Source organism: Camelus bactrianus, chromosome 28, assembly GCF_048773025.1.
Source record: "Camelus bactrianus isolate YW-2024 breed Bactrian camel chromosome 28, ASM4877302v1, whole genome shotgun sequence".
NCBI lineage: Eukaryota > Metazoa > Chordata > Mammalia > Artiodactyla > Camelidae > Camelus > Camelus bactrianus.
Genome location: NC_133566.1, coordinates 15,157,133 through 15,184,743, shown reverse-complemented (window position 1 = coordinate 15,184,743; position 27,611 = coordinate 15,157,133). Strand labels below are relative to the sequence as shown.

At 45.0% G+C, this 27,611-nt stretch overlaps 1 protein-coding gene across 1 annotated transcript in view; it reads left to right on the top strand.

Annotated features, from left to right (window-relative positions):
* Positions 1 to 27,611, top strand: part of VWA3B (von Willebrand factor A domain containing 3B) — a 126,064-nt gene that overhangs the window by 27,928 nt on the left and 70,525 nt on the right. Inside the window, 4 exon segments of the mRNA XM_045519631.2 lie at positions 14,216 to 14,341; positions 20,558 to 20,748; positions 25,454 to 25,608; positions 27,326 to 27,464. Of these exon segments, the coding sequence (XP_045375587.2) occupies positions 14,216 to 14,341; positions 20,558 to 20,748; positions 25,454 to 25,608; positions 27,326 to 27,464 (611 nt within the window).

Here is a 27,611-nt window from a genome sequence, read left to right as displayed (position 1 = left end):
TAAGACCAGTGTGAACCCTGATGTCTTCATCTACTGTGTGGGATGGACAGTATCTTTCATTTTTTCTTGTCATACATTTATGTGTCTTACATTATGTTGCCACTCAGTGTATTTACATAAAATTAATTATCATTTGAACACTTAGCCCTCTAATATCAATTTTGCAGATTCCCGAATAACTTTTGGTAGGTTGGTATAAAATTCTGCTGTTTTTTTAGAAGAGAATATAATTTGTCAATGTTAAATAGTAGCTTTTATTGTCATCTGCTTTTTCTCCCACTCTTACATCAATTATTTCCTAGACACCATGATATCACTTCTAATTACTGAATGTGAGTGATGAAGTGTGCTAACCATCTATCTGTTCAACTTGTCACTTGAAAGGATTTTTTTTTACCAAGATGGCTAAAGCTTGGGGGGGGGGGTGTATGTATGTTGTTAGGTACTTTATATACATTATCTCATTTAGTCCTCACAACCAGCACGTGAAATGAGTGATATTATTGTCCCAATTTTTCAGAAGTAGAACATCCTTGGGGTTATTTTCTGAGCTTACATGACTGGTAAGGGGCAGAGCTGGAGGCCATGAACACTTGGCTGTGCTGTATCTGTAGAAATAGTGGAGACAATTTAGGAAACATGGAGAAGAAAGGAAAAGAAGCATTGTTGCCACTCAGAGATTTTCACTGTCGAACATACTGGTGAATTTCTACCACTCTTCTCATTACATGCTTATTAAAATATTAAAATATACACATCATATTATATACCTATTTGAGTATTGCATTTTCAGCTTCATATTATAACAAGCATTTTTTCCATGTTCCTATAAAGCTTTTGTAAGTGACATTAAAAAACACATAACACTTAATCAAAGTGGTATGTTATAATTTTAATGACTTCTTATTGTATATTTGGGAAATTTTTAATTTTTTTGCCACTAGAGATATAGACCACATATCTTTTTTGGTGGCATATTCCCACCTGTAGTTTAGACTTTTTTGGGGATAGATTTCTAGTAGTGAAATACTAGATCAGCATGATTGAACATTTTGAGGTAATTGCTCACATTGAATTGTTTTCCAAAAAAGGTTTTAAGACATATAACTCACATCAACAGTGTATATGAAATACTCATTTCACTGAACCTGAATTAGCATAAAAATAATATCTCATTGTATCCATCTGAATTTCTTTGATAAAGAAATTAATGTCAATTAGTAGTGAATGGTAGTGAAATTGAACATTTTTGTATTTAAATTCTTTTGCCTATTTATCCGTTGAGGTCTTGTATTCCTTGTCATATTGTGTGAACTCTTTGTATATTAATGACATTAACTCTTTGGTGTCATTAATTATAAATAATTTATCCTGTTTATTCTTTCCCTTTTCATTTGGGCTGTATTTTACATGCAACCTTAAAATTTGCACAGTAAGTCCAGTCTATAAATCCTGTAACTCTTTTGTGATTCCATCCCTTTCCCATTTATTCTTTAATGGCCCAAGTTTGAAACAAAAATTAAAGTCTTTTTGATCCCTCTGGATTTATTTTGAGGTATGGTGTGATAAGAGGATATAAACGGATTTTCCCTTAAACGTCTAACACCTGTATTCACACCATTCACTTACTGACCTTTCTTTCTCCACTGCTGTATGTGGCTTCCTTTGTAATATATTACATTTCTGTATGTGATGGGCTTGCCCTGGGCTGTCTACTCGGCTTCATTGCCCTGTCCCACACTAGTCCTGATTGATAATGACCTTTAGACATTCATTTGCTTTTCTATCTGCCCTGTATATTTATTGTAGATGTGAAAAATGGGTTTGATGTTGTCCAAATAAACCTTCAGTTTGTGTGTTGCTGGACTGAATCTTCTGAGGGGAGGGCACATTATTCTTGGTTTCTGTGCTGTCTTACTGGATGCACACACTTGTTTTCTCATAATATCCACTGACTTTTAAAGCTTTTTATTTTTGCCTTCCAATAAATTTTCCTTCCTTCTTTTCTCTGTTCCTCCTCCACCCTGTTTACTAGTATAGACTTGGGTAGGTCCAGTGGTACCATTTGAAAGCAAACAAAAAATTGGGCTGCATCAACAATTGGTTTACTGCAGCTTTCTTTGTCAACGTTGTAAAGCCTTTACAAATTTGGAACAATAATACTGCATTTGTACTCATCATCACTTCAAGTTCAGAAGGCTTTCATCGTCTCTAAAGTTTCTGAAGTCCTTTGGACTGTTCCGACTTAGATTAGCTAGAGACTGGATAAATGAGATAAATACATAGCTACAGATTATTATTCCATTGAATTTTGATGTTTGATACTCATTGGTAAGTAGATATTTGTAGGAATCTACATTTCTTGTAATAGGTTTGCTAAATGAATTATAATAGTACCTGCAAATAAGTTAATTATGAGGCATCGTATTTTAAGGGTAATGCCTTACATCATCCTCTTCCTCTTAGAAAGCAAAGTCGTTGTAGACCAAGAGCAATTTTGTCTTGTTCTCTGCTTCATTGCAAAGACAATAGGTTATCATGTACCATCATTTATTTATTCTGCTCTTGCTTTAGATTCTTATATGTACTGTAATTCCTTAGAAGGATTTCCTCCCAGATTGAATTTTTTCCTGTTTGCTTGTTTCCCCAGGACAGCTCTTTTCGGGTAATGGAAAGCTTTTCCAGTGTTTTGACACAGGCCATGGGTGCTACTTAGGGTGGTACATTAAATGGTGCATTACATTAAAATTTTTTTCTCTACATTACCTCCTAAGAATTCATGGTCAATCTTCTTTGGCTGTCAAGAATATCTAGAGAGCGGACAGGTCTAAGGTTCATGGTTCCTACTGCATCAGCTCCACTGGGCACCTGTGCAGACCGTGGTGCCTGCCCACCTCACAGATCAAGAGTAAATTGCCTTTGACCTCTGATTCCATGGCCAGTTGCTGTCCAAAGTCCTTGCCCTGGATTTCTGAGAACTTTTAGGGGAGGGGGCACACCCTTATGTTTCCCTTGCCCTCTAGGATCCTTTGTCTGCACCATGTCTGGTTTTTCCAATCTAGTCTGGATGAAAATTCAGCTCCTCTGTTTATCCCCTCCCGCCATCCTCCTCGCATCCTCTTCATTAGGTGTGATTTATTTAATAGATGCTGCTAAACCACCGGAAGAGAAAAGACTGACATACATCTTCCCTTGTTCCTCCCTTCTGTTTCTCCTTTTGCCTTCTGAAGCTTCTCACCGATTCTTTTCAAGACCAAAACATGCCACTGGTCTCTTTTCCAATCCTAATGACTTATTTCTGGTACTTGGGGTTCATTGTGCTTCTTGGACCTGTTAGTTTATAGTATTCATTAAATTAGGAATAATTCAGCCATTATTTCTTGATCGTAGGTCTACAAGTCAACTGCAGGCTTGATTAATTGAGGGTGGACTCACACTCCTTTAACTAGTGCTACCCAGGATATATTTTTGTTGTGACAAATAGTATGAGGACAAGCTCCAAGCCAAACCATGCAGCCATATTTAAGGCCTCAGCTCATGTCACATCCACTAATATTCTGTTGGCCAAAGCGAATCACATGATCAAGTCCAATATCAATCAGATGAGGATGTCTACTCCACTCACACTGAGATGAGGAGGGAAATAAATATTTGCTGAACAATAATGCAAGCTCTCATGATATTTTGTTCTTGTGTGATTCTACTTCGGCTCTGGCAAACAGTGTTTGCTGGAAAGTGAATCAACTTTGGAATCAGACCTGGATTCAAACCCTAGTTTTGCCACTAACTACGTGTATGACTTTAGATAAGTTATTTAACCTTTCTGAGCTATGTTCTCTCAGTTGTGAAAATAGGGATACTAACATTTACCTCATATGATTGTTGGGGAATTAGAGCATATAACACACACGGAAATGTTTAGAACAAAATTGGCATTCAATTAATGTTAGTTTTCTTTTAGGATTCCAAGTGGGCTTTTATTGTAGACATTGATTCTAAAAAGTAAAATAGTCCAACAAGATACTGAGCATTTTCAGACTAGTTATTGATACTAACCAGTTTATTTGCATGCATAGTGGTGAATGGGATCTGGAATTTGGAACTAGGAAGTGAATGCTATACTGGTAAGGGATGTCCTGATTGGAGATGAGTCCATTTTCAAGGTTGATACTAAGGGTAGGAACCTGGACCTTTCTAGCAGAAATGAAGCGTACCTTTTCTACTAGGTGTGGTTCATAGGATTATACTGTGGGGCCCTTTCTGGGCATGACTTTCCCCCACTTCCCTATTGTCACATTGGGCGCAGTGAGAGGTGTGAATGGTGCAGGAGTATTTGTCCATCGGACATGGTAATTTTCAGTTCTCAGAAGACTTCATGTAGGGATGGATTATTCTGCATAGGAATTGGGTTATTGCTGTCCTGGGAAGGAACTTTAACTGCTGGTGCTTTCTAGGGACTGTATCTTTAAGGGGTACAGTCCTAATCCCATAGGGAGCTGCTCCTTAGGTTAAGAAATGGGCCCAGATGGGGGGTGTTTGTAGTGGTCTGGGGACTCCTCTTAGGAAGGAAAAAGGCTTCTGATCCCTTGGATTTGGTGCAGACCTCATCTTTTACTTTGGTTTTCTCTTCCTGTTTGGTCCTCAAAAAATTTAATTATGTAGTAAGGGTGGACTGAGAAAATCACATCAGAGTAAAAATTTTCACCAAAGGCCTGGCACCAGGCTAAACAGAAATCAATAATTTTGGCATTGACGCAGCTAGCTTGAAATCCAGACTCATCGGTAAAGCTGACAGTGGACTTATTTTGGATGCCAGGCCCTTCAGAGCTGGGAATGCAAGACATCCAGCGGTAGGATGAGCACCCAGGTCAGAGCTCTGAGCTCCCACTTCAAGCCAGAGCATCCTGTTTTATGCTGGAGGACAAGGAACAGGAGGGGTCGGGAGGAAGCGAGGAAGGAGGAGGAAGGGGCAGACACAGACGCTCAGGCAGTCTCAACTTGAGTGTGGTTTCATATATACAACCAAAACCCACAGCTCAGGACCCCCTCATGGGTCCAGATCAGGGTTGGGCCATTCAGCACCTTTCATTTCTAGCCCCCAACCCACCACCCTGCCACTAGCCGTCACTAATCAATCCATGATCGCCCCTTCCTTCTGAGCCTGGACCCGCCTTGGCCTGCTCAGCCCAGCACGCTGGCCAGCCCTTGCTCATTGAGCAGAAGCTGTGAAGAGAGTTTAGTGTGCTCACTGCCCTATTTTGCTCATGGGACAAGAGAAAGACTTTGCAATGAATAAATTAAAAAGTGGTGAGTTTCAGGTAATAGGAAACGCAACGTTTTTCTGAGAGTGTTTTCCTTTGTGTCCAGTACTGCTGACAAAATGGTGTTAGGAAAGCTGTTCTGCTCCACGGTATTATTCTTAAATCCAAAAATGGTGTAGCTGTAAAAATTTGGCTGATTTCTACCTCTGGAAACTGCACTTCTTTGTGCGTTGGTGGAGAAGAATGCATAAACAAAACTAAATATTACAAAGCCAAAGTGTATTTAAGATATGTTCAGGCTGTTAGGCTTAAAGAGAAAAAACAACCAAGCTCTCATTCTTGGAAGAGACTTGTGATCTTTAATTAGATGTTTAAGTTTACTGGCCCATCCCTCAGGCTTGGCACTGCTTCTTTGTTTCTAATCTCTAATTTAATTTAGAAGCACTGATTGGTGCCTGTTTAGAGCTGACTGAGAGCAGTTCTCTCAGAGGGCTCCTTCCTGCTCCCCAGAACTCAGTTTAATCCCGTGGATGGAGCAGGAGCAGCTGCACGTCCAAGACTGTTGCCACAGTGCAATTTACAAGGCTGAGACTTCAATTATCTCAAAGTCTTGCTCCTTCTAATCATGGCTTGCCTTGGATTCCTTATTACATCTATGAGACAATCCGTTGGTTAGTTAAGCATTTTTTAGTGCCTTCTGTGTGCTTTAGAGTCTCATTAGGGGTGAGGAGGAGATTCAAAAGGAATAAAAGACAGGTTTCCCATTCAGGGAACCCCAAACTCTTATGATGTCAGTTAGACTTCTGCTTGATGCATATAAATTGCTCCTTCCCACCATAACTCCAGGATCTCAGCTCAGGAGTTAAGAATTGCCCATCTACCCTTCACCCTCTTCTTTCCTTAGTTCACACCTTCACCTGATGTGTGCAAAGGTCTAGTTCTCCCAACGAGCGAGTAAGTCTCTTTAAGGGCAGGGAACCCCTGTATTCCTTCCCCCATAGTGGGTTTATATTCTGAGTTCCCTGTTTATTCTTAGCTCCAGGCTGCTATACAGCCATATAACCGGGACACCTGCCCTGCTCTCTGGAGCCTTCTCTTGGCCCCTGGAAGTGTGGCGGGCTCAGCCCAGTTCTTTGGTACCAGCATAATCAATCTTTTAGGGTTACACCGAAATAATTGAGTGGATCCACATCCCGCATCACTTAACAAAACATTGAGAAGTCTCTCAAAATTCTTTTAAAAATTAAATTGAATTACTAGGAAACAGACCTAGTGTGGACTTCTGATTACATTTGAATACACTTGTTCTGATTTTGGGATGAGAGATCTGCTCCACATGTGTTATTTGAAAGTGGAGCATTGTACTGAGCTCTGAGGATACAATGATGAAAAACAGAGGAGGTTCCTTCTCTTCTAGACACTTATGTTCGGGAGCAGCCTGTCTGGACTTGCCTACCGGGTGTCAGAGACGTGACAGGAAGAATAGTTACGAAAAGGGGTAAACGTAGTTCTATCGTCAAAGAAATCACAGTTTGATAAAGGAGATAAGCATGCAGCTAGAAGAAGCCCAACACTGGAGACCTCTCAGACTTAGTAACCCCATCCTGCCTGTCCAATGGTGACTGCCAATCCCAGTGCAGGTAGATCACAGCTCCTCTGGCAGGTGTGTGCTGCGACTCATCAGAGTGTCACATTAGGCCCTGGCCTTGGGGATACAGCTCACCAACCATCATCACCTACATAGCAGAATTGCAGACTGGGTGGTTTCTGTACTGGGAAGACATGGGCCTATAAGGCCCTTGAAGGAAGCAAAAAACAACCCTTATATAGCAGATGAGGTTTGCTTACACAGATCCTGTGTTGTGATAATTTTCAAGGATACACAAGGACAGTGTTCCACATGGAAAGAGTATGGGGGCTTTGGAGACGGAAAGAGTATGGGGGCTTTGGAGACAGATAGACCCGAGGCTGAAGCCTGACTTCATCACTTGTTAGTTGTGTGGCCTGGCACAAGTTCCTTAATTTCTCTGAACTACAGTTTTCTCATGTTAGATGGGAGTGATGATCCCTACTGAGATGATGGTTCTGAGAGCAAGTTTGTTTAAGTGCCCGATGCAGTGGCTGGCACGTAGCAGGTATGAAGTGAATTTTGCTTTCTCCCTTTTTCTCTCTCTTTATGTATCAGCAGGAAGCAGCCATTATAAAATACACCTAAAATGAGCAACACTCTTAGAAGTAGAACGTTAGGAACCATATCAATGAGAATGACCTGGAACGGGAATCTAGAAGATGGTTATGTCAGGGACTCTCCAGGGCTTTGAAGGGAAAAGAGCTCTGACTTCTCTGAGGGGTGTTTTTTAGAGCAGAAATGGGGACATCAGGGTATTAGAATACTGTTCCCAGAAATCATGCAACTTTACTTTTTTTTCTCCAAAAATATGCTAGATAGAAATAATTTGTTTACATGCCTGACTTACCTAAGAGACTAAAGCTTCGCAAACGTTTCTTGCGAACTAATCACGGGGGTGGCTTTAAGAGTACCATTTCCTCAGAATGAGTCTGGGGGGTGACCTGGGAACCCGCATTTGGATAAGCTGGTCAGAGGGTTCTGTCACAGCTCTGGGGACCACACTGTGGGAGGACCACACTGGAGTGAGAGCCTCTTCAAAGCTCACGCTGTTTCCTGTTCGCTCCGTGTCTCCAGTGGCCAGACAGAATGGACACTGATGGGGTTTTGTTGAATAAATGAGTGAATGATGATTCTCCAAGAAGACATCCTGTTGTGAAGAGGATATTTTTAAATAATTGGCTTCCTGGTTTCTAGGTCAGTCTCTTGTGAGTTTGAAGAAAATAACGAGTCCCCTAAAGCTTGCTCATTCCTGGATGACCCGGCAGAGCTGGGGAGAGACCTCACCATGTGAGTGAGACCCAGGCCCAGTAGCCCACGTGACCCGCTGTCACTAAAGCGGGCTTCCATGGAGGACAGCAGATGCTAGCGTGCTGTCCCCACCCCCACTGCCCTCAAACGGGAGTCCTAGCGTGTTATTTCTCTGTCTGTTCAGGGTTGGTTGATAGAAATCAGGGAGTAGCCCTGTGACCATCTTGCATTCTTCTGGGGGCATTGCAGGTCCCTTAGAACCAAGAGAAGTTCAGTTCCTTTTTTGTGATTGGAAAAACTGAAAAACGAAAATAAATTAATCAATTTGCTTTAAAGGAAGCACATAAAGCTCCCTTGAATTTACCATTTCATTAAAATACTTGCCTTATGAGTTGGTGTCTTTTAAATGGTAATAGCTATTCTAAATAGAATTGATTTATTCAGTGGAACTTTAGCTCATAGGCATTTGGGGCATTTTTTCTTTGGCTATTCCTTCTTTATCCTTGTGTCCAGTTCTTTATCACCTGCTCTCCAGAAGCACCCAGGGTCACGCTTCTTCCTGGGTTTGGTGGAACACTTGTTTACTGCGTGGGGAGAAGAGTGGTGGTTTATATTCAGATTTTCCATGCGAATGTCAGACAATTAGGCTGCATTACATTTGCATTTTACAGTGTTCCACTTAGAAGAGACAGGCCCCAGGAGAGAGCACCTTACCCACCCACTGCAAGTTGCCCATACTTGATGTTTGAAATTGCTTTTAAGACATGATGCTTGTGAAACACCTATATTCATTGTCCCAAGAAAACATGAAGACATTTATCAAGATGGTGAAATGACTCTATTTGCTTTAAATCAATTAGTGGCTAATTTCCATAGGGTGAGACTGAGCAAAACATCTCCACTACATAATTTAACACAAGGGACTGGGAATTTTTCCATTACAACAGAAACTACTGATTCCACTACTTTCAATCCCTTGATGGATGTCATATGCCCCCTTTTACCAGATCCATGTTGTAATTTTTGGTTTCTGTGAATTTTCATCACTTCATAGTTTGTTATTATTTTTAAATGTCTCATCGCTTTCTGAAAATAGATGTGCCGAGTTTTCCTGAAAATACTGCCTTTTGATGGTTCTGTTCAGCTCTTTCAGAGCCTCATGACCAGGGAGGAGTTCAGGGCTCAGGCAGACAGCAAAGTCTCCACCCCGTGGGGCCAGATGTACCTCAGGAATCCTGGGTGATGGGGAAAGGGCCACAGTCAGATGAGCCCACAGTAGGACCAGGGGATGGTCTGGGATTCATGGTTGCCGAGGGTGGTTTTGATTTAATTTACTTGCTTTTCCCCTCCCGCCCCTGGCATGGCTAGTATGTCAGATACGTGGGCAGCTGTGGCACAGGATCTAAAACGAAATGACTTACTGCTGTAGGGTGTGTCACTATTAATGTCTGGGACACCTCAGGCATAGCCATTTGCTCCAATGATATAAGTCTGTTACATACCGTTCGGAAGAGTTTCTTGCATTTTAGGGGGCTGTCAATTATGAGACAGGGCGATTCCTTGAGGAAAGAACGTATTGAATGTGCGGTCATTGTTTCTTTGTAATGAGGACAAATAAAAAGAAGGAAGGATAGGAATTCTTACTGAAAACCCCGGATCCTGTGCTGGGTGCTGGGGAGGATGCAAACAGAGAAGAGACATTGTGCCCACCGGCAAGACATTTGCAAGCCATTGAGCAATGCCAGCCGGTGCGGACACACACTGTAAGCCAAGACTGCGGGCTCGTTTGGTGGGAAGGCTGTAGATCACAGCTCCGAGCCGTGGACACACCGCTGAGTGGTGAGCTGTCTTGTAAGCAGCTGCTTACTAAAAATAAAGCCTCGTGTTTGTGAAGGATTGACTTAAATTAGCCTGGATTCAAGGTCTCAATATACTAATTCGGCACCCCCGGCTAGTGCTTTTTCTGCTCTTTGGAATTATTGGAGGCTGGGGAGCTAGGCTGCCAGGGGTTCCATGTGCCGCCCACCTGTCTCATGGCTAGGCCCGAGAGTGTGTCCTGGCAGCAGAAGCACTGAGAGCAGTGGCTGTGGCTGGTTCATCCCTCGGGAATTGGGAGGGAGCAGGAGGCAGATGGCTGTTTCCTGGGGTGGCTGGGCACAGCTTTGTGGTGGAGTCAGGCTGGTGCCTTGAATGGAGGTTGAGGCAGGGTGGGGGCAGTGGAGGCCTGTGAGTCCCCGATAGGGAGGACAGTGGGCTTGCAGGGGCCCTGGGGGGCTGGAGGGCCAGTGCTCTGGCTGGGTTCATGGTGGCAGAGTATTACAGGGGGTGTGATGGGGGGCCTTGAACCCTGGACTTGAATGCCAGCACAGGGAGCAGGGCCCTGTTCACTGCTGTGCCCTTAGCACTGGCAGGGCCCACCCACGCCACGGTAAGTACTCAACAAATATTTGTCAAGTGAGTAGTTGAATGAGTTGGACTCTGACAACTGGACTTTATCTTGCAAGTGAGACAAGGAAGCTTTGACAGGGAGGTGGCATTTTGTGGCAGGGACCCTGTGGGCTGTTCCCCCGACCCATCGAAATGTACCTGACTGGGGTCTCCTTCATTTGTTAAACTAGCCAGTCTGTGAAGTCAGTCCCTGGCGCTGAGGGAAAACAGCAGCTTAGTGTGGCACGCCTCCCAGCAGGTGTCAGCATTCTGTGAGCCTGCGAAGTGTTACCACACAGCACATGGGGGATGTCAGGGGTGGTATGGGAGGGGCCCATTTAGGTTGGGGGATCTTTTAGGTCACCTGGATGTCTCTATGAATAGCCATATCCGGTTTCTGTGCATGGCAGGTCTTGGCTGGCTTATACCTCGATGGTCAAGGTCCACGAGGTTTCATCGTGGTTTCGTCTCCTCCCTGGCTGAGCCTGGAGACTTTCAAGCTCACAGCACTCCCAGAACACTGAAATTTCCTGTGACTTCTCCTCCCTGCTCGTCTGATCCCAGTGGGGCTGCCTTCCTTGGCTGCAGCTGTCTGATTCCCCAGCTACGTCCCTTGGACGTGGCCCAGATGAAAAGGGCAGCCCTTCCTCACTGCCTGTAGAATAACTTAAATTAAACCTCTGCCTTCTGAGTTAGGCTTTTTATTGCCTGTGGTTTCCTCGTTTACTTGCTGGTCTTGTATCCTTTTGTTTTGCTTTTAAAGCAGACCTCTTTAAATGGATATCGAGTTGTTTTGTTTTCTGATCACCAGCGTAGGAGTCTGCAGCTGCTGAACTGTGACGACTAACGCAGTGTAGTGTTAGTCTAATTACTACTTGCGCAGGGGAGGCCGTCCCAGGTCACTGCTGCTGCTTCAACACACTTTCGTGTCCCTAGATCAGCGAGAGTCAACTGTGTTTCCTTGGAAGTTTTCCTCTGATGCTGACCAGTGTCTACTCCTTCTTAAGATATTGTTGACAAGTCTGGGGGAAATGGAAAGCCTTGACTCAGTTGAAACTTCTTTAGAGAGAATTCTACTGCTTAACAGCTCCAGGCTGAAGAAAGCAGCTGGAAGTCTGTTTTGCTTTCCCAGGGTCAGACAGTCCTGTGGGCCCCAGGTTTGCATTTGGCAGCAGCCTGCGATATTTTGGGAGCTCTGACGTGGAGCTGGGTTCACATTGCATTGTAGTCCCTGGTGTGTTGATGGCTGCAGAGCCCTGGTGGCCATCTATCCCTGTCAGGGCTCGTCACTTGCTTCTTAGTGAACACAGATATTAATCCTCTCTCAGTTGACCTGGCCAATTTCAGGAGCTCTGGTGTCCCATTACTTCTGCCCTGCCCTCCTGGGCAACATTTCAAAAGTCAGAAGCCTCGACCCTGGTCTTCCCCTTTCTGTTCTGACAGCTTAAGATCAGTCCTTTTTGGCCCTGGGGAGGTGAATCTCCTGGGGCAGCCCCTAGACCTGCTGGTGGCCCCTCACTCTCCGTGCCTGTGGGATCTCATGCATCTGTGACCTGTTATGTAGACGCACTGGTAAAGTGGATTTCATCAGTGGCTGGAGGAGGGTGCTGCAGGGGTCCCCTGGAAACCAATCATCCCTTTTCCAGGACAACCGGTCAGGGTGTCTGAGTTGGTACAGTCACACCAGCTTGGACTTGGCACCCTGCTCTGTCTCTCATTGACGGCGTGAACTTGGACAAGTAGCTCTGCCTCAGTTTACACAGCTGTAAAGTGGGGACAGGGCTAGTATTTGCCTGCAGAGTTGTGGTGAAGAGAAACAAGAAAATATTTAGACAAGTCTAAGCACAATGCCAGACACATAGCAGGTGCCTTAAAGGGCTATTTATCTGAGAATTTGAACTCAGCTTACTTAAATACTAACAGCATCGGCATTCTTTGAGCCAACTGTATACGGTCTGTGAAATAGATTTGTTGTGCGTGTCTTTTTAAATAGACTTTTATTGGAATGGAATCTTAAAAAATAGAGAATACGTCTGCTAAATTATTGTCCGTACAAGCTTTTAGTAGCATCCCAAAGCAGGGACTCCCCTGTAGCACCCATGATGCCTTGAGTGGGGCCAGGCCGGTGGCTGGGCCCACAGATGCCACTGAAAATGGGTGAGTGGCATCTTTGGAGTCACCACTGTCCTCGTGTGCACAGCAAGTTCTGGCAGAGAGACGTGCAGAGAGAATTGTAGGTTCACGTATAGTTGTAAGAAGTAATAGAGATGCCCACGTGTTCTTTACTGAGTTTCCCCAGAGCAACATGTTACAGACTAAAGGCCGATGTCACAAGAAGGATATTGATACTGATGCTGTCAAGATACAACTGCAGGTTCCCTATGTTGCACTTTTATAGTCACACTTCTCTCCCTCCTGCTCCTTCACCCTCCTTAACCTCTGGAGACTGCTGATCTGTTAGAGGCAGGGTCTTGGTGGAGGAAGAGCCTCTATCCCAGCCTTGGACCTCTTACCCATGGGATGAACTTTGATTGACTGATGGATTGCTAGAATGATATAAGTATCTATATTAATTATGACATACTGTTGCAGCAAAGTGTGTTACAGCTCAGTGTTACAGCTCAGTTGTGACCACAACTTGGATCCTTACAAGAGACCAAGCAGCACTTGGAGAGTTGGAGAACTCAGGTTTATTACACGGGCGGGCCCAGAGGAGTTAACACTCCAAGCTCTGGACCCCATTTGTAGGTTTACACAGGCTTCTATAGGCTGCCAGTCTAGACTTTGCAACATCATATACAAATAAGGTGTAATAAAGTTGACTAATCAGGAATGAGCTTTTTAGAAATGGACCAATCAGGAGTGATAGAAATGGACCAATCAGGAGTGAGTTTTATGCAAATGAGGTGTTACAATTGGACCGATCAGGAGTGAGCTCAGGGAACCAACAGAATCTTAGGGGTAAGTTCCGCTTTCCTAGAAGTAAGCCATTTTATAGAGGCAAAAATCGAGATAATGCTGTTGGGCCAGGGAACCGGATGGCGCTGGCAGGAAAGTAGTGGCTCTGCCTGGGGGTCCTGCCGGTCTTTTTCATGGGGCTTCCCACCTCAATATCATTAAAAAAAAGTCACACAGCCAAACCTAGCCCTTAACTGAGACAACAGAGGTCCAGAAAAAGAGACTAAAGAATTGTTATTACATTAGGGAAAAAGACAGCTGTGAAGGTGGTTTCAAAGAAGCAGGAAATCTCAGCTAAGTCAAGAAAGGTGAAGGGGTGTAACTTTCCTATTCCATTGAGTTCCCCTTCCCCACCGTGGTCACCTTGGCTTTTATTAGGTGCTTTTGAATATTTGTATCCTTTATCTTATTTGGGGGGATTATCAATAATTCATCTTAAAATATCCTGGCTCCTTAGAAATATTTACTTTATGAGGATTTATTGCATCCTAAAGTCTTGAGGATTTCTTGAGATGACCGCATTTTCTTAGGGATTTCACCTCTGAATCTCGGAAAGATATTAGTGGGGAAAGTGGAACTGGATGTTCAGAAATGTTCTGGAAACTTGGCCAGGGTGTGCCAGGCCTGCTAGGAGCACCAGATGGTTCTGGGGCCTTCCACAGACGCCTGCTCACATGCGTTTCTCTTCCAGGAGCTGGGGTCAGAGAGGATGTGTTTCTCATCTGGAGGGAGATGGAGGAGGCCAGTAGCACGCTGGCCCAGATCCAGAGGCTGGTGGCTGAGCCTCCCAAGACCGACATGGCCACAGCAGACCGTGGTGGGTACGGTTTATGGTCACCAGTGTAAAAGAGTCATTCTGTGGCTGGAGGGGATGGGGCTGGTGCCATGTCCTTACCAAGGACAGCTCCTTCGCCTGGCTGTGAGCGCTCGTGGGGGGAGCCTCCAGAGCTCTGCTGTGGTGGTGGGGGGTGGGGGTGTCATATGCGTGTGTGTATGCACATGTGTGTATGCAGGTTGTTCAAGCCATACCAGAGCTGGACAGTCAAATGGTAAAAACAGGTTCTATTCAGAGACTATCACAAGAGGGGAAAAGAAACCTCAGTGTGGAACTGGCTCAGTTATAAATAAACATGGACAAGTGCAGGTTTACAGCCACGGAGCAGCATGGAAGGTTGGCGGATGGAAAATTCCTGAGAGGAAACATCAGGGTGAAAAGGGGATTTCTGGCTAAACCCACCTGACAGGATTCTTGCTGAAGGCAGGCAGGTGCCCAGGCATCACCTGGCCAGGGTGGGAAGGTGAGGGATGGTAATGAGGAATTTGCAGTTATGGAGGGTGGGGGATTCTGGATAAACTGTCTTAGCAGGATTTTTTGCTAACGTTGGGCAATGCAGAGACAAACACAGAAGTCCTAAGGTCAAGGTCTAGTTGAAAAGAGGATTCAGAGGAGCCTGAGTTTGGAGGGAGAGAGACCTGGGTGTAAATCCCAACTCCTTCACTAGATTAAGCTGTATCTGTCTCGTTTAGCCTTAGTTTATTCTTCCATTAAATAATTATAATATTGGCCTTGAGAGATTATTGTAGAAATTCAGTAAAATAATGCATGCTTTGCACCCAGCAGGTACTCGGGAAATGTTAGCTCAATCTTTTCCACTTTCACGGTTAGGGGAGTGAGTATATTAATTCTCCTTTCTGAGCTCTTGAGTTAGTGATGGCTTTTCCTCCGAGCGCCCTGGTTTCCTTTCAGGCCCCGCTAGTGAAAATGGTAGTTAACAAGGCATATACCTTACATGGCAGGTGCTGTTCTAGGCTCATCATGAGTATAAACGCATTTAATCCTGACCACCATCGTATAAGATAGATGCCACTGTTATCTTCATTTAGGGTTAAGTAACTTGCCCAAGGCCACACTAGAAGTTGTGAAGCTGGGATTCAAAACCTCCTTCCTCCGGAAAAATACTGATGTCTGGCTCCCAACCCAAACATTCTGACTTAGTCTATAAATGATGCAATCTGGAGACTGGGAGTTTTGAAAGCTCCCCAGGCAATCCTAATGTGCAGCAAGATTTGGGAACCTCTGCCACGCTGTATTGCCTCCTGGTACCTACCCTGCCCGTATTACAGAGTCTTAGTGTGGAAGGAGAGCAAAGAGGCCTCCTTGCTAGGGACAGGCATGCAGTTGAGGAGGAGAAATGCGGAGGGGGACATGGGTAGAGGGAGGAAGAGGTGGAACCAAAGGTGAGCTCACCCTGTGTGACCTGATGAATTTCTGGTGACAGTGACTTTGTCCTGTGAGTGGGTGTCCTGATGGGGGACCGGAGCGGCAGCAGCTGCAGTTGCTTTGCCAGGACCAGCTCTCTGGGGTTTCCGAGGAGGAGCTGAATCCGGCTTGTCTGGAGGGGGCCGCTCACTTGTAGTCACACCCCCTCAATGTGAGCTTAGCGTTGAGAACTCAGAGAGTCCTCTGTCATCCTGAGAGACTGCAAGTGAAGCAAGGGACCTGGGATATAGTCAACATCCATGCCAGGCAAACAGAATGGTGACCCTGCTGCAAAGGTGTGCATTTAGGGGGGCGCCATGGGCTGAACTGTCCCCCAAATTCATATGCTGAAGCCCTAACTCCAGTGTCTGTGTTTGGAGATAGGGCCTTCAAGGAGGTAGCTAAAGTTAAATGAGATCGTAAGGGAGGGGCCCTAATCTAACAGGACTGATGTTCTTATAAGAGGAGGAGAGACGACGGAGACCTCAGTGAGAAGGTGGCTTCAGCAGAAACCAAACCTACGGGCACCTAGATCTTGGACTTCCAGCCTCCAGGACTGTGAGAAAATGACTTTCTCTTCTTGAAGCTGCCCAGCCTAGAGTATTTCGTTATGACAGCCCAAGTAGACGAATACAGGGAATATTTAAGCCTGGGGTAGTTAGTCTTCTGGGTTAATGGAAGGTTTTATATACTATTCTAAAGGAAACAGAAGAGCTGTTTGCCTCTGTAGTCTTTAGAAGGATAGATCGTTATCCTTTGTTTCAACCTAATACACGCACCCCCCCAAAAAACTAAAAACCGAAATGACTCCAGGTATAAAATTTCAAAAGATGCTTTAAATGTACCACCTCTATTTGAAAAGGAAAATTTGGTCAGGACCTTTCCACTGTTGGGTACCCACTGAAGCTTTTGTAACCTTGCTGTGGCTCCCGAGGCCACATGTAGTGTTTGACTCGCTCCTCTTGCCCCCCACAGCCCACGTAATTGAGGCAAAGGCCGTGTCAGCCCAAGCCCTGGGTCTGCTTTGTGTGAAGGCAGCAGCCATTCTCTGAGTTTGGCTGCCCAAAGCCTGCAGGTGGTGATCAGGGAGCCATCTAGGAGGGGAAGGGCCAGGATGGAGGCCATCAGGTGGGCTTCCATTGCCCATGAAACCTTTATGTGAATTAGACAGCCTCCCTTCCTGGGCATAGCAGCTCCCACCGGCCCCCTGGGCTGCGCGCACTGGTTCAGAACCAGCTGGCACCTCTAACCACAGGACCAAGAGGGAAGTTTCTGGCAGATGCCAGTAGCCTCATGCCCGGAATAAGAAGATGGTGAGGCCACACACTCTGGCCATTGGTTATTTTGACCTCTTTTAATTACCAAGAGCAGGACATGAGAATTCCCTGAGGGGAAAAAAAAACTGACAAAAATATATGAAACATTGGTCTTTTAAGACACTGGACATCAAGCAACAAAGGCCAGTGGTCCCTGGGGTACAGGAAGATCCAAGGTGGACTCTGCTTCTCCCAGCTTCATGCTTTGAGAGAGTTTCCATGGTGTAGGGAGAAGGGCCCCAGGTGGAGCACAGCAGGCTTCCAAGTTTGGGAGATAGAGCTGAGAGTTCAGGGAGGTCAAGCAATCTGTAAAGTTAGTCTCACTTTAAAAAACCTTCACAGAAACATCTAGAGTATTGTTTGGCAAAATATCTGGGTAGTGTGGCCCGGCCAAGTTGACACATAAGATTAACCCTCACCATGGGGAGGGCAGTTATGGTGGTGGTAAACCCTTGATGGCTGTGAGCCTCTGGGGAGGAGTGGGCACTGATAAACTGTGTTCAATTCGCCTTTTGGCTTGGCAGTAGCAGTGATGTTTCAAAAGCATTGGCTGGTAGGTCTCACTCATTAAAACATGTTCTGAGATTGATCAGTAGGACAGGAGGACTAGACAGGTTAATCCTGCAGCATAGGTGTGATTTGCTGTGTGAGTCTCCTGCCCGTCTGTGAGAGAAAATCGTTACAGTCTGGCGCATGGAGTAGGAAAGCCCTGTAATCAGGATGCGCTGTGAGCTCACTTCTCTGTCATAAATGAAGGTGTTATCCTAGGCTCTGTAGGTGAGAATATATGTGACACTTTTAATTCAGATAACTGCAGGAAATTGGGAAGGACCCCTTAGTAAGTGACTCTAATGAACACATGACACCCTCCCCTCTCCTCTCCCTGGGAATATGAGGCTCAGACACTGGTGGTGTAATTAGCACTGAGAGTGAAAAGATCTCCGCCTCTCTCTCCCTTCTTCAGCTTTGTTTCCTCAGGTTCTTTGTTTTCACAAGATTGACTGCCCCTTCTTTCCTTTATGAAGTTCAAGTTGCTTTGGGGTCTTCCTCCCAAACCCCTTTTCAGAGGGTAATTGGGAGCCTGAATCATGCCCTCAGGGTGACTACACTGCCTGGTCCTGGGTGAAGCGAGGAGTCAAAATTAGTCTCTTCTTAGAACTAGATGTGTTTCTAGGTTTGACGTGTTTCTAGGAGGTTCTTTTATGGTCAGCTCGAGTTTATAATTGATAAAGGGCTCTTGTCTTTGTAAAACAAGGCAACCTGAAACAGAGCGGAGCAGGTGCCAGTGTGTATGTTGCTATGGAAATAATTGAAAGAAAAGTTTATTTCCTGCCACACCTATTGATCATAAAGAAGGGAGGAGAATAATGTAGGAATAGAGAGGAGACAAAGGTATAGAAGATAATCAACAATCATTGAGGAAAAATAGTCACCCAAAGGGTTTCTCCAAGGAGGCCGACCCCACTGACAAAAGTGGCTCCATTCTCTTTTTGCTGTTTCCCTGTGATGCAGGAGAACACGCTGGAGCACCTTGAGTCAGAAGTGCCGGGAAGCCTCTGATTTCAGCCCCCGGTCGGTGCAGGGTGAAAAGACACTTTGTGAATCACGTAGAAACCAACTGCTGGCATTGGCGATGGTGCCCAAAGGGGCTTTTGATGCCAGATTGGCTTAAAGTTCAAAAGCAAAAATCGAGCTTCTCTGAGAAGTTCCAGCTCTAGTAGATTTCAGAGTGCATTATTTAAAAGCTCTTCTATTAAAATTTCAGGACGTGGCTTGTATGTAATATTAATGGACAGACCCTTTATATATTACTGAGAAAAAATTGGCCCTGAAGTATTTGATATCTTCAAACATTATTCTAACTATAAATCCCCTTACATATACTAATGGGTAACTGTGGGTAATATTTTTGTTTCCCCAATAATGAGTGCTACTTTTTAATTAAAAATATAATTTAACTCGAACCTGCATTTGGTAGAAGTGTTAAGTCATGGGATACCCAGGTTAGCATTTAGAAAGCTCTCATCATCTTCCTCTAGGTGCAGAGCTTGGCTGCACAGTATAATCACCTGGGGAACTTGGAAAAATCATTCAATATCCAGATTGATTAAAACAGAATCTAACGTGTGAGGCACAGGCATCAGTATATTCTAAAACTCCTCAGAGGATTCCAATGTGCAGGGTTGAGAACCACTGACCTAAGTAAAAATGTACAAACTCTGTAGGGCCGGTAGATCTCATGTCTGGTAGCACCCGTAATCAAAACCACGTCTCTGCCCAGCACCGCCTCCTGGTCGTCCTAAGGCTTTGCTGGTCCCAGTGGGGCCAAAAGCTCAGGGTCCTTTCTGCCTTCCTTCCAGGGGCATGCAGACACATGTTATCCAACGCCCTCTGGAGTAAGAAAATCCTAATTTGTAGCATCTGCTGATTTTCAGATTCTGTAAATTCTCCCGGCATGGTCAATTTCACCTTACGACGTGCTACCACTGAATGTGAAGTCGGGAAGGGCCACACAGTCAGCTCTCAGGGCCAGCTCCAGACACCCCTGCCTCCTCTGTGCCCACCCCCAGATACCCCGCTCTCCCTTAGGTGGCAGTAGGGGTTTTGAGCTATCTAGATAAATACTTTGCTGTCTGTATCATAAGCTGGAGTCTGTGGCATGTTCTGCTCAGTTAACTAACACCTCCTTCCACTTAAAGAAACACCAAAGGAATGTGCCTAAGGCTAGGGATATTTGGGCAATTGGCCTTCTAATTGAACCTGTGACCCTGATGTAGGTGAGTCGTAGATACAGCTCCAGGCACCTGAGCTGATAGGAGCTTCCTGAGCCTGCAGAGTTGAGAGCCAGGCCCTGAATCAGAATAAATTCACCACGGGAGAGCTCGCGGGAGGCGGCCTGCCAGCCTTCTAGGGTTGCCTGACTTCCACCTCAACGCAGGCTGTATGCCCGTGCTTCGCCTGCCCCCTCGTTACAGCGCACTTTCACGTGGCTTTTCATGTTGATTCACTTCCACGCACTTGGGAAGGCCGAGCAGATGCTATCTGCAGGGGAAGATTTCTGCCGAAGCTCAGGGGGTTCAGTGGGGTGACTCACCCAAGTTTGAGCAACTTGCCCAAGCTAGTGATTGATGGAGCCAGGACTTGAACCCAGAGCTTCTGACCCCAGGTTTAATGCTCTCCTGACACACTGACTGGTCTATCAGCCACCTCCACCCAAGCATGGGTCCAGTCAACTTAGGTAGTGGAGGAAGTAAAGTGAAAACTAGCAGATTCCTGCTTTCCGGTCTTGTGAATGAATTCTCTGCCAGTCCTGCTTCGGAACGCATGCTTCCTGAACCGAATGTGATCTGACAAAGAGCATGTTTCAGCTTGGGAAAAATACTAAGTTGAGGATGACATATGAATGTCTTGTGTAATATGAATGGTTGATGAACTGTGATTCCCAAAATACAATCAGGAGCAACCTCTGTTGAAAATGAGTCAAATCCAGAGGACACCTGGGACTCTGAGAAGTGGCTACAGAAATATGGTTTGAAAGCCCAGAAGCTGTCATTTTATGATGTCATCGCTGACTGCGCCTTCCGCCATGCTGATGGAGTTGTTGATATAAAAGCCAAACCAGAGGACGAGTCCCTGCAGACCAGTGCGGTAAGTGAGGTGAACTCCTGGGTGGGGCTGTGGCCTTCCCTTGATGCCCCAAGTGAGGCATCAGGGGCCAAGGTTGGACCCAGAGCAGGACCAAGGTTGACAGGAGGATGCCCTTTCTGCTTCTCTGAATGGTACTTGTGCGAGTGGAGATCAAACCTTGAGAATGGCTTCTACTAATAAATGAGTTAGACAATAATTATACATAAGCCAGGAGCTGCGCTTGTAGAAATGCAGGCATTATGAGCCATAGAATTATTCCACATTATGTCAAAAGGATGCCCTTTGTTCCCCCCATACTGAATGGAAGAGAGAGACTGCTGGTGCATGTACCCCAAAGCAGGCACTTCTGTGGTCCCCTGGTATTGTCACTGTCTTGGAGGTACATTATTTTAGTGACTATCCGCCAGCATTTAGTGGATTCCCAGTAAATATAAAATCATATTTTCTAAGGGGTTATAGCACGAGAAGGGTCTGTATTGTAAACTTCTGGAAGCTGCAGTTCCATTGTGACAGTGGGTCTGAAAGTGGCTTCTCAAGGTGCCCGACTCCAGCTCACGAAGGAGGGATGATGACCTGTAGTGATGGCTCCTCCCTCTAGCATGCGTGAGTACGTGGGTTTGAGGCCAGGCCCAAGAACCTGCATTTATAACAATGCCCAGTGGACGCTGAAGCCGCTGGTCCAGGGGCCACACTTTGAGAAACACTGATGTGTGAAACAGGACCCAGAAGACTGTCCAAGGTTTAGAATTAAGGAAAGACTAAAAAGCATTTCAGTATGAAACGGAACATCAGGATAAAACGAATATTCTGAATTTGTAAAACTGTAGGAAGTCTCTTTTAGGAGGTTACTACCTTCTAAGGACCCAGATAACACACTGTGAGCTGACAGCTAAAACTAAAAGCCTCAGAGCAGACATGCCAGTAATGGAGAGACTGCTGGTGGAGGAAGTCAAGGTCCTTCCCAAAGGCAGTACCCCTTTTTGTATTCAGTGTCAAGATCATCAGTGCAATGTCTCTCAGCCCTGCAGAGGTGGAGCCCCTGTCTCTTTGACGCTCCCTCTGAGGCGGGCTGGCCCCTGGGCTCCGCACGTCCTCCGGAAAAGAGGCTGTTTTCTTCGGGGCCACATTAGCCACGTGATGCTCTGCTTTACCCTCTTACTGCCATGTGTTTACAATGAACTGCAGGGAAGAAAATACTGAAATTGAATTAGAAAAAAAATGCAGAACTGACGCAAGACTGGCTTCCTGGCTGACATATTGGGACCCAGAGTAATTGTTCTGTTGCAGGGAAATCTCATTTGTGGGTTTCCTCCCCCACCACAGTTTTCTGATTTTGTAGACATCATTCGGTAATGCTATTAGTTTAGGAAATCATACCTAATTAAACTCTCATTTTTAAAATATATTCGGCCCTGGATTTTTAAAAATATTAATTCCTGTCCACTTGAACACAGCTTACAGCCAGCCCCTGACGGTGTGGGGTGCTCCGTTCTTCTCTACTGCTGATTTTCCCCTTTCCTTTCTGGACAATTTTAAATGAACTTTTACAGGGGCAGTTTGAAGCATTTGGCTTATCAGTGGGCGATTTTACCTCAGATTTCTGATGCTAACAAATAATAATATAGTAAAAGCTGAGAAGGGTACCGTATAACTATCAACTTTCACAAATATTGATGAAAAGGGGACAGTTTTATTTTTAGTATTTCGGGCTACCTGTCTCAACTGGATTTGCACCTAAAATGTATATAAGTTGCATATAAGGTGTATAAGGTGGAGAGAAACTGAGGCTGTGAAATAGGTTGATTACTTGGGGTTCCTGCAGACTCCCACTGGGAAGGACCCCCTAAACTTTTAACTATAAAAACTGGGTTGGAGGTACGGATCCAGGAAATTCATTGACTAAAAATAAATAAATGACTGAAAAAGGTCTTGCTCTGTGCCATTTCTAAGATGAGTGAGCAGGTGAAAGGAGGAGATAAAATGCATTTTTTTAGAGTTTATATATATATATATATATATATATATATATATATTTTTTTTTTTTTTAACCTTTAATTTCATGGCCATTTTTATTATAAAGGTGAACCCTGGTCTTCATAGTGGGCTCATTGGTAGGGTTTCTGATAGTGAGCACGGGCACCAGGACCTCCAAACCTTTTGGATTTGCAGCGACGGGGAGCAGCTACCAGTAGGATCTGGCCATTTTGGATGAGCATGTCTTTGATCTCCTTTTTTGTTTTTGTTTTTTGGAGGGGGAGGTATTTAGGTTTGTTTATTTATTATTTATTTTTAATGGAGGTACTGAGGATTGAACCCAGGACCTTGTGCATGCTAGGCACATACTCTAATACTGAGCTACACCCTTCCCTCCCCACTAAAATGCAATTCTAATTAGGGAATTTCAAGCAAAATCTAGTAACTTGATACCTGGGGGCACCCCTGAAGTCACCTTGCATTCATGGCCACTTGAACACAAAGCCAGCCCTGATGTTCAGAAACTCACTCCAGTCTCATCATTTATTCCTCGAACAAATATTTATTGAACCTTCACCACGTACCAGTTAGTGTGGTGTGGTGGAAAGTGAGCTGGATTTGGATGAGAAGACCTGGGTGTTAATGCTTCCTTTTACCAGTTTCTGACTATGAATTGTTGAGCAAATAATTTAACCTGTTTGAGTCACACTCTCCACATCTATAAAATGGGTGGTGCAAAGTCCATAAATTTAAAAATTGTATGTCTGAACCCAGCGCCTGGCACTTAGGAGATGCCCAGTAAACTTTACTTTCCTTGCTTTCTTTATTGCAAACATTTTGAGTCAGAAAGGAGCATACATTCTCGAAGTGATCTTGTCCGGCCCCGTGGCTTTTAATACTGTGTGCATACTTTCGAATACTTTTAAATATAAGTCTCCAGCCCAAGTCCTTCCCTGACCTTCACCTGACTATTTGCCGCGTTACTGGGATGTCTAATAGGCATCTGGAACCTAACAAACACATCAGACACCAAATCCCCATCTTTCCCTTCAAGGCCGCTCTCCCAGAATCTTCTATCAATTTATTGCCACTCCACTTTTTTAGTTCTCTGGGCCGAAAACCCCTGTCATTCCTGTCTCCTCTTTTATCTCACACCCACATCTGACCTCTCATTAAATCCTATCTATTCTATCTTCATAATATTCAGAATCTGGCCACTTCTCACCATGTCTGTTACTACCCCGGCCCAAGCCTCCGAACTGACCTCCTGACTCTGCCCTTGACTGTCTACAGAGTATCCACAGTAATGAATCAAACTTTCAAATTATACGTAACACTTAAAGCTATAAATTGTGTCATTTCTCTAAGTGAAGAGATCTTTAGAGTTCTCATCACAAGAAAAAAAATTGTAACCAAGTGGTGATAGATGTCAACTAAACTTATGGTGATCACTTCTCAGCATATCCATGTATCGGATCATGGTGTTGTACACCTACAGCTAATCTTAAATGGCAATGGGAGCTCAGTTTAAAAAAATTAAAAATATTAAGACCCTTGGGTGGTTCCTTTTTCTCTTGTGGGAAAAGCCAGAATCCTCTCCATCAGTGAGGAGGCCTTACAGCATCTGCACCCTGGTCCTCCTCCTCGTGTTTCTTGGCTTCATCTTGCTCTTTCCCTGCTCCCTCTATTTCAGCTACACTGGGCTTCCCCAAATTCTATAGACCCGCACAGGCTTACCTCAGGGCTTTGGTACTTGCTCCGTCCTCACACACACCCCTCCACTCCCCACCTCCCCTTCCCTCCAAAGGGCCACACTCTTCACTCCTTCAAGTTTTGCCCAGATTTCACCTTATCTTTGAGGCTTTCCCTTGTAGGTTTTAACTTGTCCCCACCCTTCCCCTCTCCCCCGGTACCCTCTGTTCTCCTTCCTTGCCTTATTTGTCTCCATAGCATTTGTCATCATCTGAACTTCTGGGTAATTACTGGTTTATTATCAGACTCTTTTCCTGTAATGTGAGCTCCATGACTGCAGGAATTCTGGACTTTGTTTATGGATGGTGTTCTTGGTGCCTAGAGGAGGGCCTGGCGTGGAGCAGTGCCTGATACATTTCTAGACCGGTTGGACAAGTGATAGAGAGCAAACGGCCTTATGAAAGCTCTCCTTGGGGGAAGACATTTGTCCCCGGGCCAGTGCTGTATGTCCAGGAGAGGGTGCTCCATGTGGACTGGGTTCTTCGCTACTTTTCTTCGTTTGGGGCTGGGAGTAGCAGTGGAAAGATGTTTTGTGTGTCTCAAGTCCCATCTGCTTTAGATCTCCCCGACCCTCTAGTCCACTGTGAACTTTCTTCTTTGCCAGAACTTCCCCTGTCATTACTGTCTCAACCCAGGACCAGGTACTAGGTATCTAGTGCTCTGATTGCTACTTTCTATGTGTGTGTGTGTGTGTGTGTGTGTGTGTGTGTGTGTGTGTGTGTGTAGTGTCTCCCCACTGGAAATGTTAGCCTCTCTCAGATGGGATTGCACATGTTTTTCTGACCATCATTCATGACGTCCAGCACAGGGCTCAGTGTGGAGCAGGTCCTGGTATATGTTTGGTTGAACCAACTGCTAATTTTACAGTAGGAGTGAGTACTAGGAGCTGGATAAGTAAGGCAGAGGTGGAGGCGTCATCTGGGGACTGTTCTTCTTTGAATGGTTTCTGAGTGGCTACTGACCTTTGCCTTCTCCTTAGGAGACCAACAAGAAGACAGTCCATGCGAAATACTGCAGCAGATTTGTCCACGCTCCCTGGAAGGATGGGAGCTTGGTCCACGTCTGCATTACCAAGGAGAAGTGCATGTGGTACAGTGAGAGAATTCACGTGGTCCTGGCCCGGATCCAGAGGAGGTTGGGATATTTGCGGGGAGGTACAAGTGGTCCAGTCTCTTGTGAAATTCAGATCTGCCTGCCCTCTTGGTAGAGCTCAACCAAGAGAAATGGCCAATGAGCGTTGTTATGTCAAAGTTGCCATCTGATAGTTAGTTTGTTGGTGGCATTGTTGTTAATAACATAAGGGGATGTTTGGATGCAGATTCTGAGCTGCCTTGATGCCAGTGTAGAATCTTAAAAACAGCAAGCAAAGCTGTAGTTATCAGGACGATTGTGCATCACTGCTGAAGGTGAAGGAGCGCCTCTGCTTATGTCTTGCATTTTTTTATGGGCCTTAGGCATAGAGAAGACTGTGTTATACCTGTCCTCTGTCCTCTCGAATATTACTTTTCAAGGCAACTATTACAATGTTGTGAAACATTTGAATACAAAGGACTTTTATATATAATTATATATATTTATTTGTTTCTAAATGTATATATTTTTTAGTAATCAGCTAAAAATAGCTTGATGTAATCCCTCTCAACCCTGATGGTTCTTAAAATCTGGCAATGCTCATGAGCATCTAGTGTTCTAGTCCTGTGACCTCAACACCAGCTCCGTGGGGTGACCTTCCTTAATGCTTTTACCTCCTGGATGCCAGGGGATCCATGCTCTAGACCATGAAGACCAAGTCCATTTAGGTGCCTGGGTTCTAAGGTCAGATAGAGCTGGATTCTAATCCCAGCCTGCCATTTGCTGTGACTCTGGGCAGGTTAGTCAATGTCTCTGTGCATTAGCTTTCTCATTTATAAAGTGGGAATAATGTCATTTATAAATGTGTTCTGTAGGTTAGATTAGATACTAAATCTAATGAGTTTAGGCTAGTACCCAGCCTGCAGTAGCAACTTGCAGTCAGAACTCCTGCCCTCCTTCCATGTTTTCTGTTATACAGCCACAAGCTGCAGACACCTGTCTGCCCCTATACATACATACTCTGCAGAGCCCAAGTTTCTCAAAACTCTGGCTGGTTGGAAGATGAAGTATTCTCAGCCTTGTGCAAGCTCTGAGGGGTCGGTCCCGCTACTCCTTTTTTTGGTGATTCGTTCTCTGGCTTCAGTAGTATCTTCGCAGGCATTCCCTAATCATTCTTTTGCCAAAATCTCCAGGGCACCCTTCTGCAGATCTCTCTCCGTTTTGCTCTTTCCATCCCTCTCCTACCCTGTTTCTTTCTTTTTATGCAATAATCTCTTCTTCAGTGTTTTGCCCTATAATATCTAGTTGTCTGGGCCTCACTGAACTCTGAACTCATTTTAAGCATTTCTTTTGGTCTGCCCCACCCTCTCGCCCAGGCATTGCCAGCAGCCATGAACTTAATTTTAAGTCCTGTGTTGGGATCCTGAGCCTGGACCACAGAAACAGCCCTGCTCACACAACTACCTAGCGCTTGGCTATTATTGGGATCTGGGGTTGCTTGATTCTGTCCATAAGCATCATTGAAGCTTCAGGAATGTGCTGGCATTACTAGCTTGACTGTAGTCAGCAGGGATAGAAGAATAAATGGTATGAATTCATAGCTGAGGGCCTCAAAATACCAGATGATTGGAAGTCATTTACTTTTGGCTTTGGAGCCCAGTATTGGATTCATTTCTCTGTCCTGTTGATTTTCCTTTGTAGATGTATCATTAAGTTCTTAAGAAATTACTCTCATTGCCACAGGCTCTAACCTTTCGCTTTCAACCTGTTTCCTGCCTAGAATTAAGTGGCTACAGGATGGCAGTCAACTCCTCTTTGGAAAAGTGCGTAGTGATTGTGTCTACATCCTCATCGACACGTCTCACTCCATGAAGGCAAAACTGGAGCTGGTGAAGGACAAGATCATCCAGCTCATCCAGGTGAGATGGAGCCCTCGGGTCTGTGCATCTGGGCGCCTGTGTGTCAGGAGTGCGTCTCCACCCGTCATCCCCTGCAGTGGTTATGAGAGTGCACAGGCCAGGTGTGCTCTCAGAAACCCACAGGGAAGCCACTTCAGGAAAAGGCTC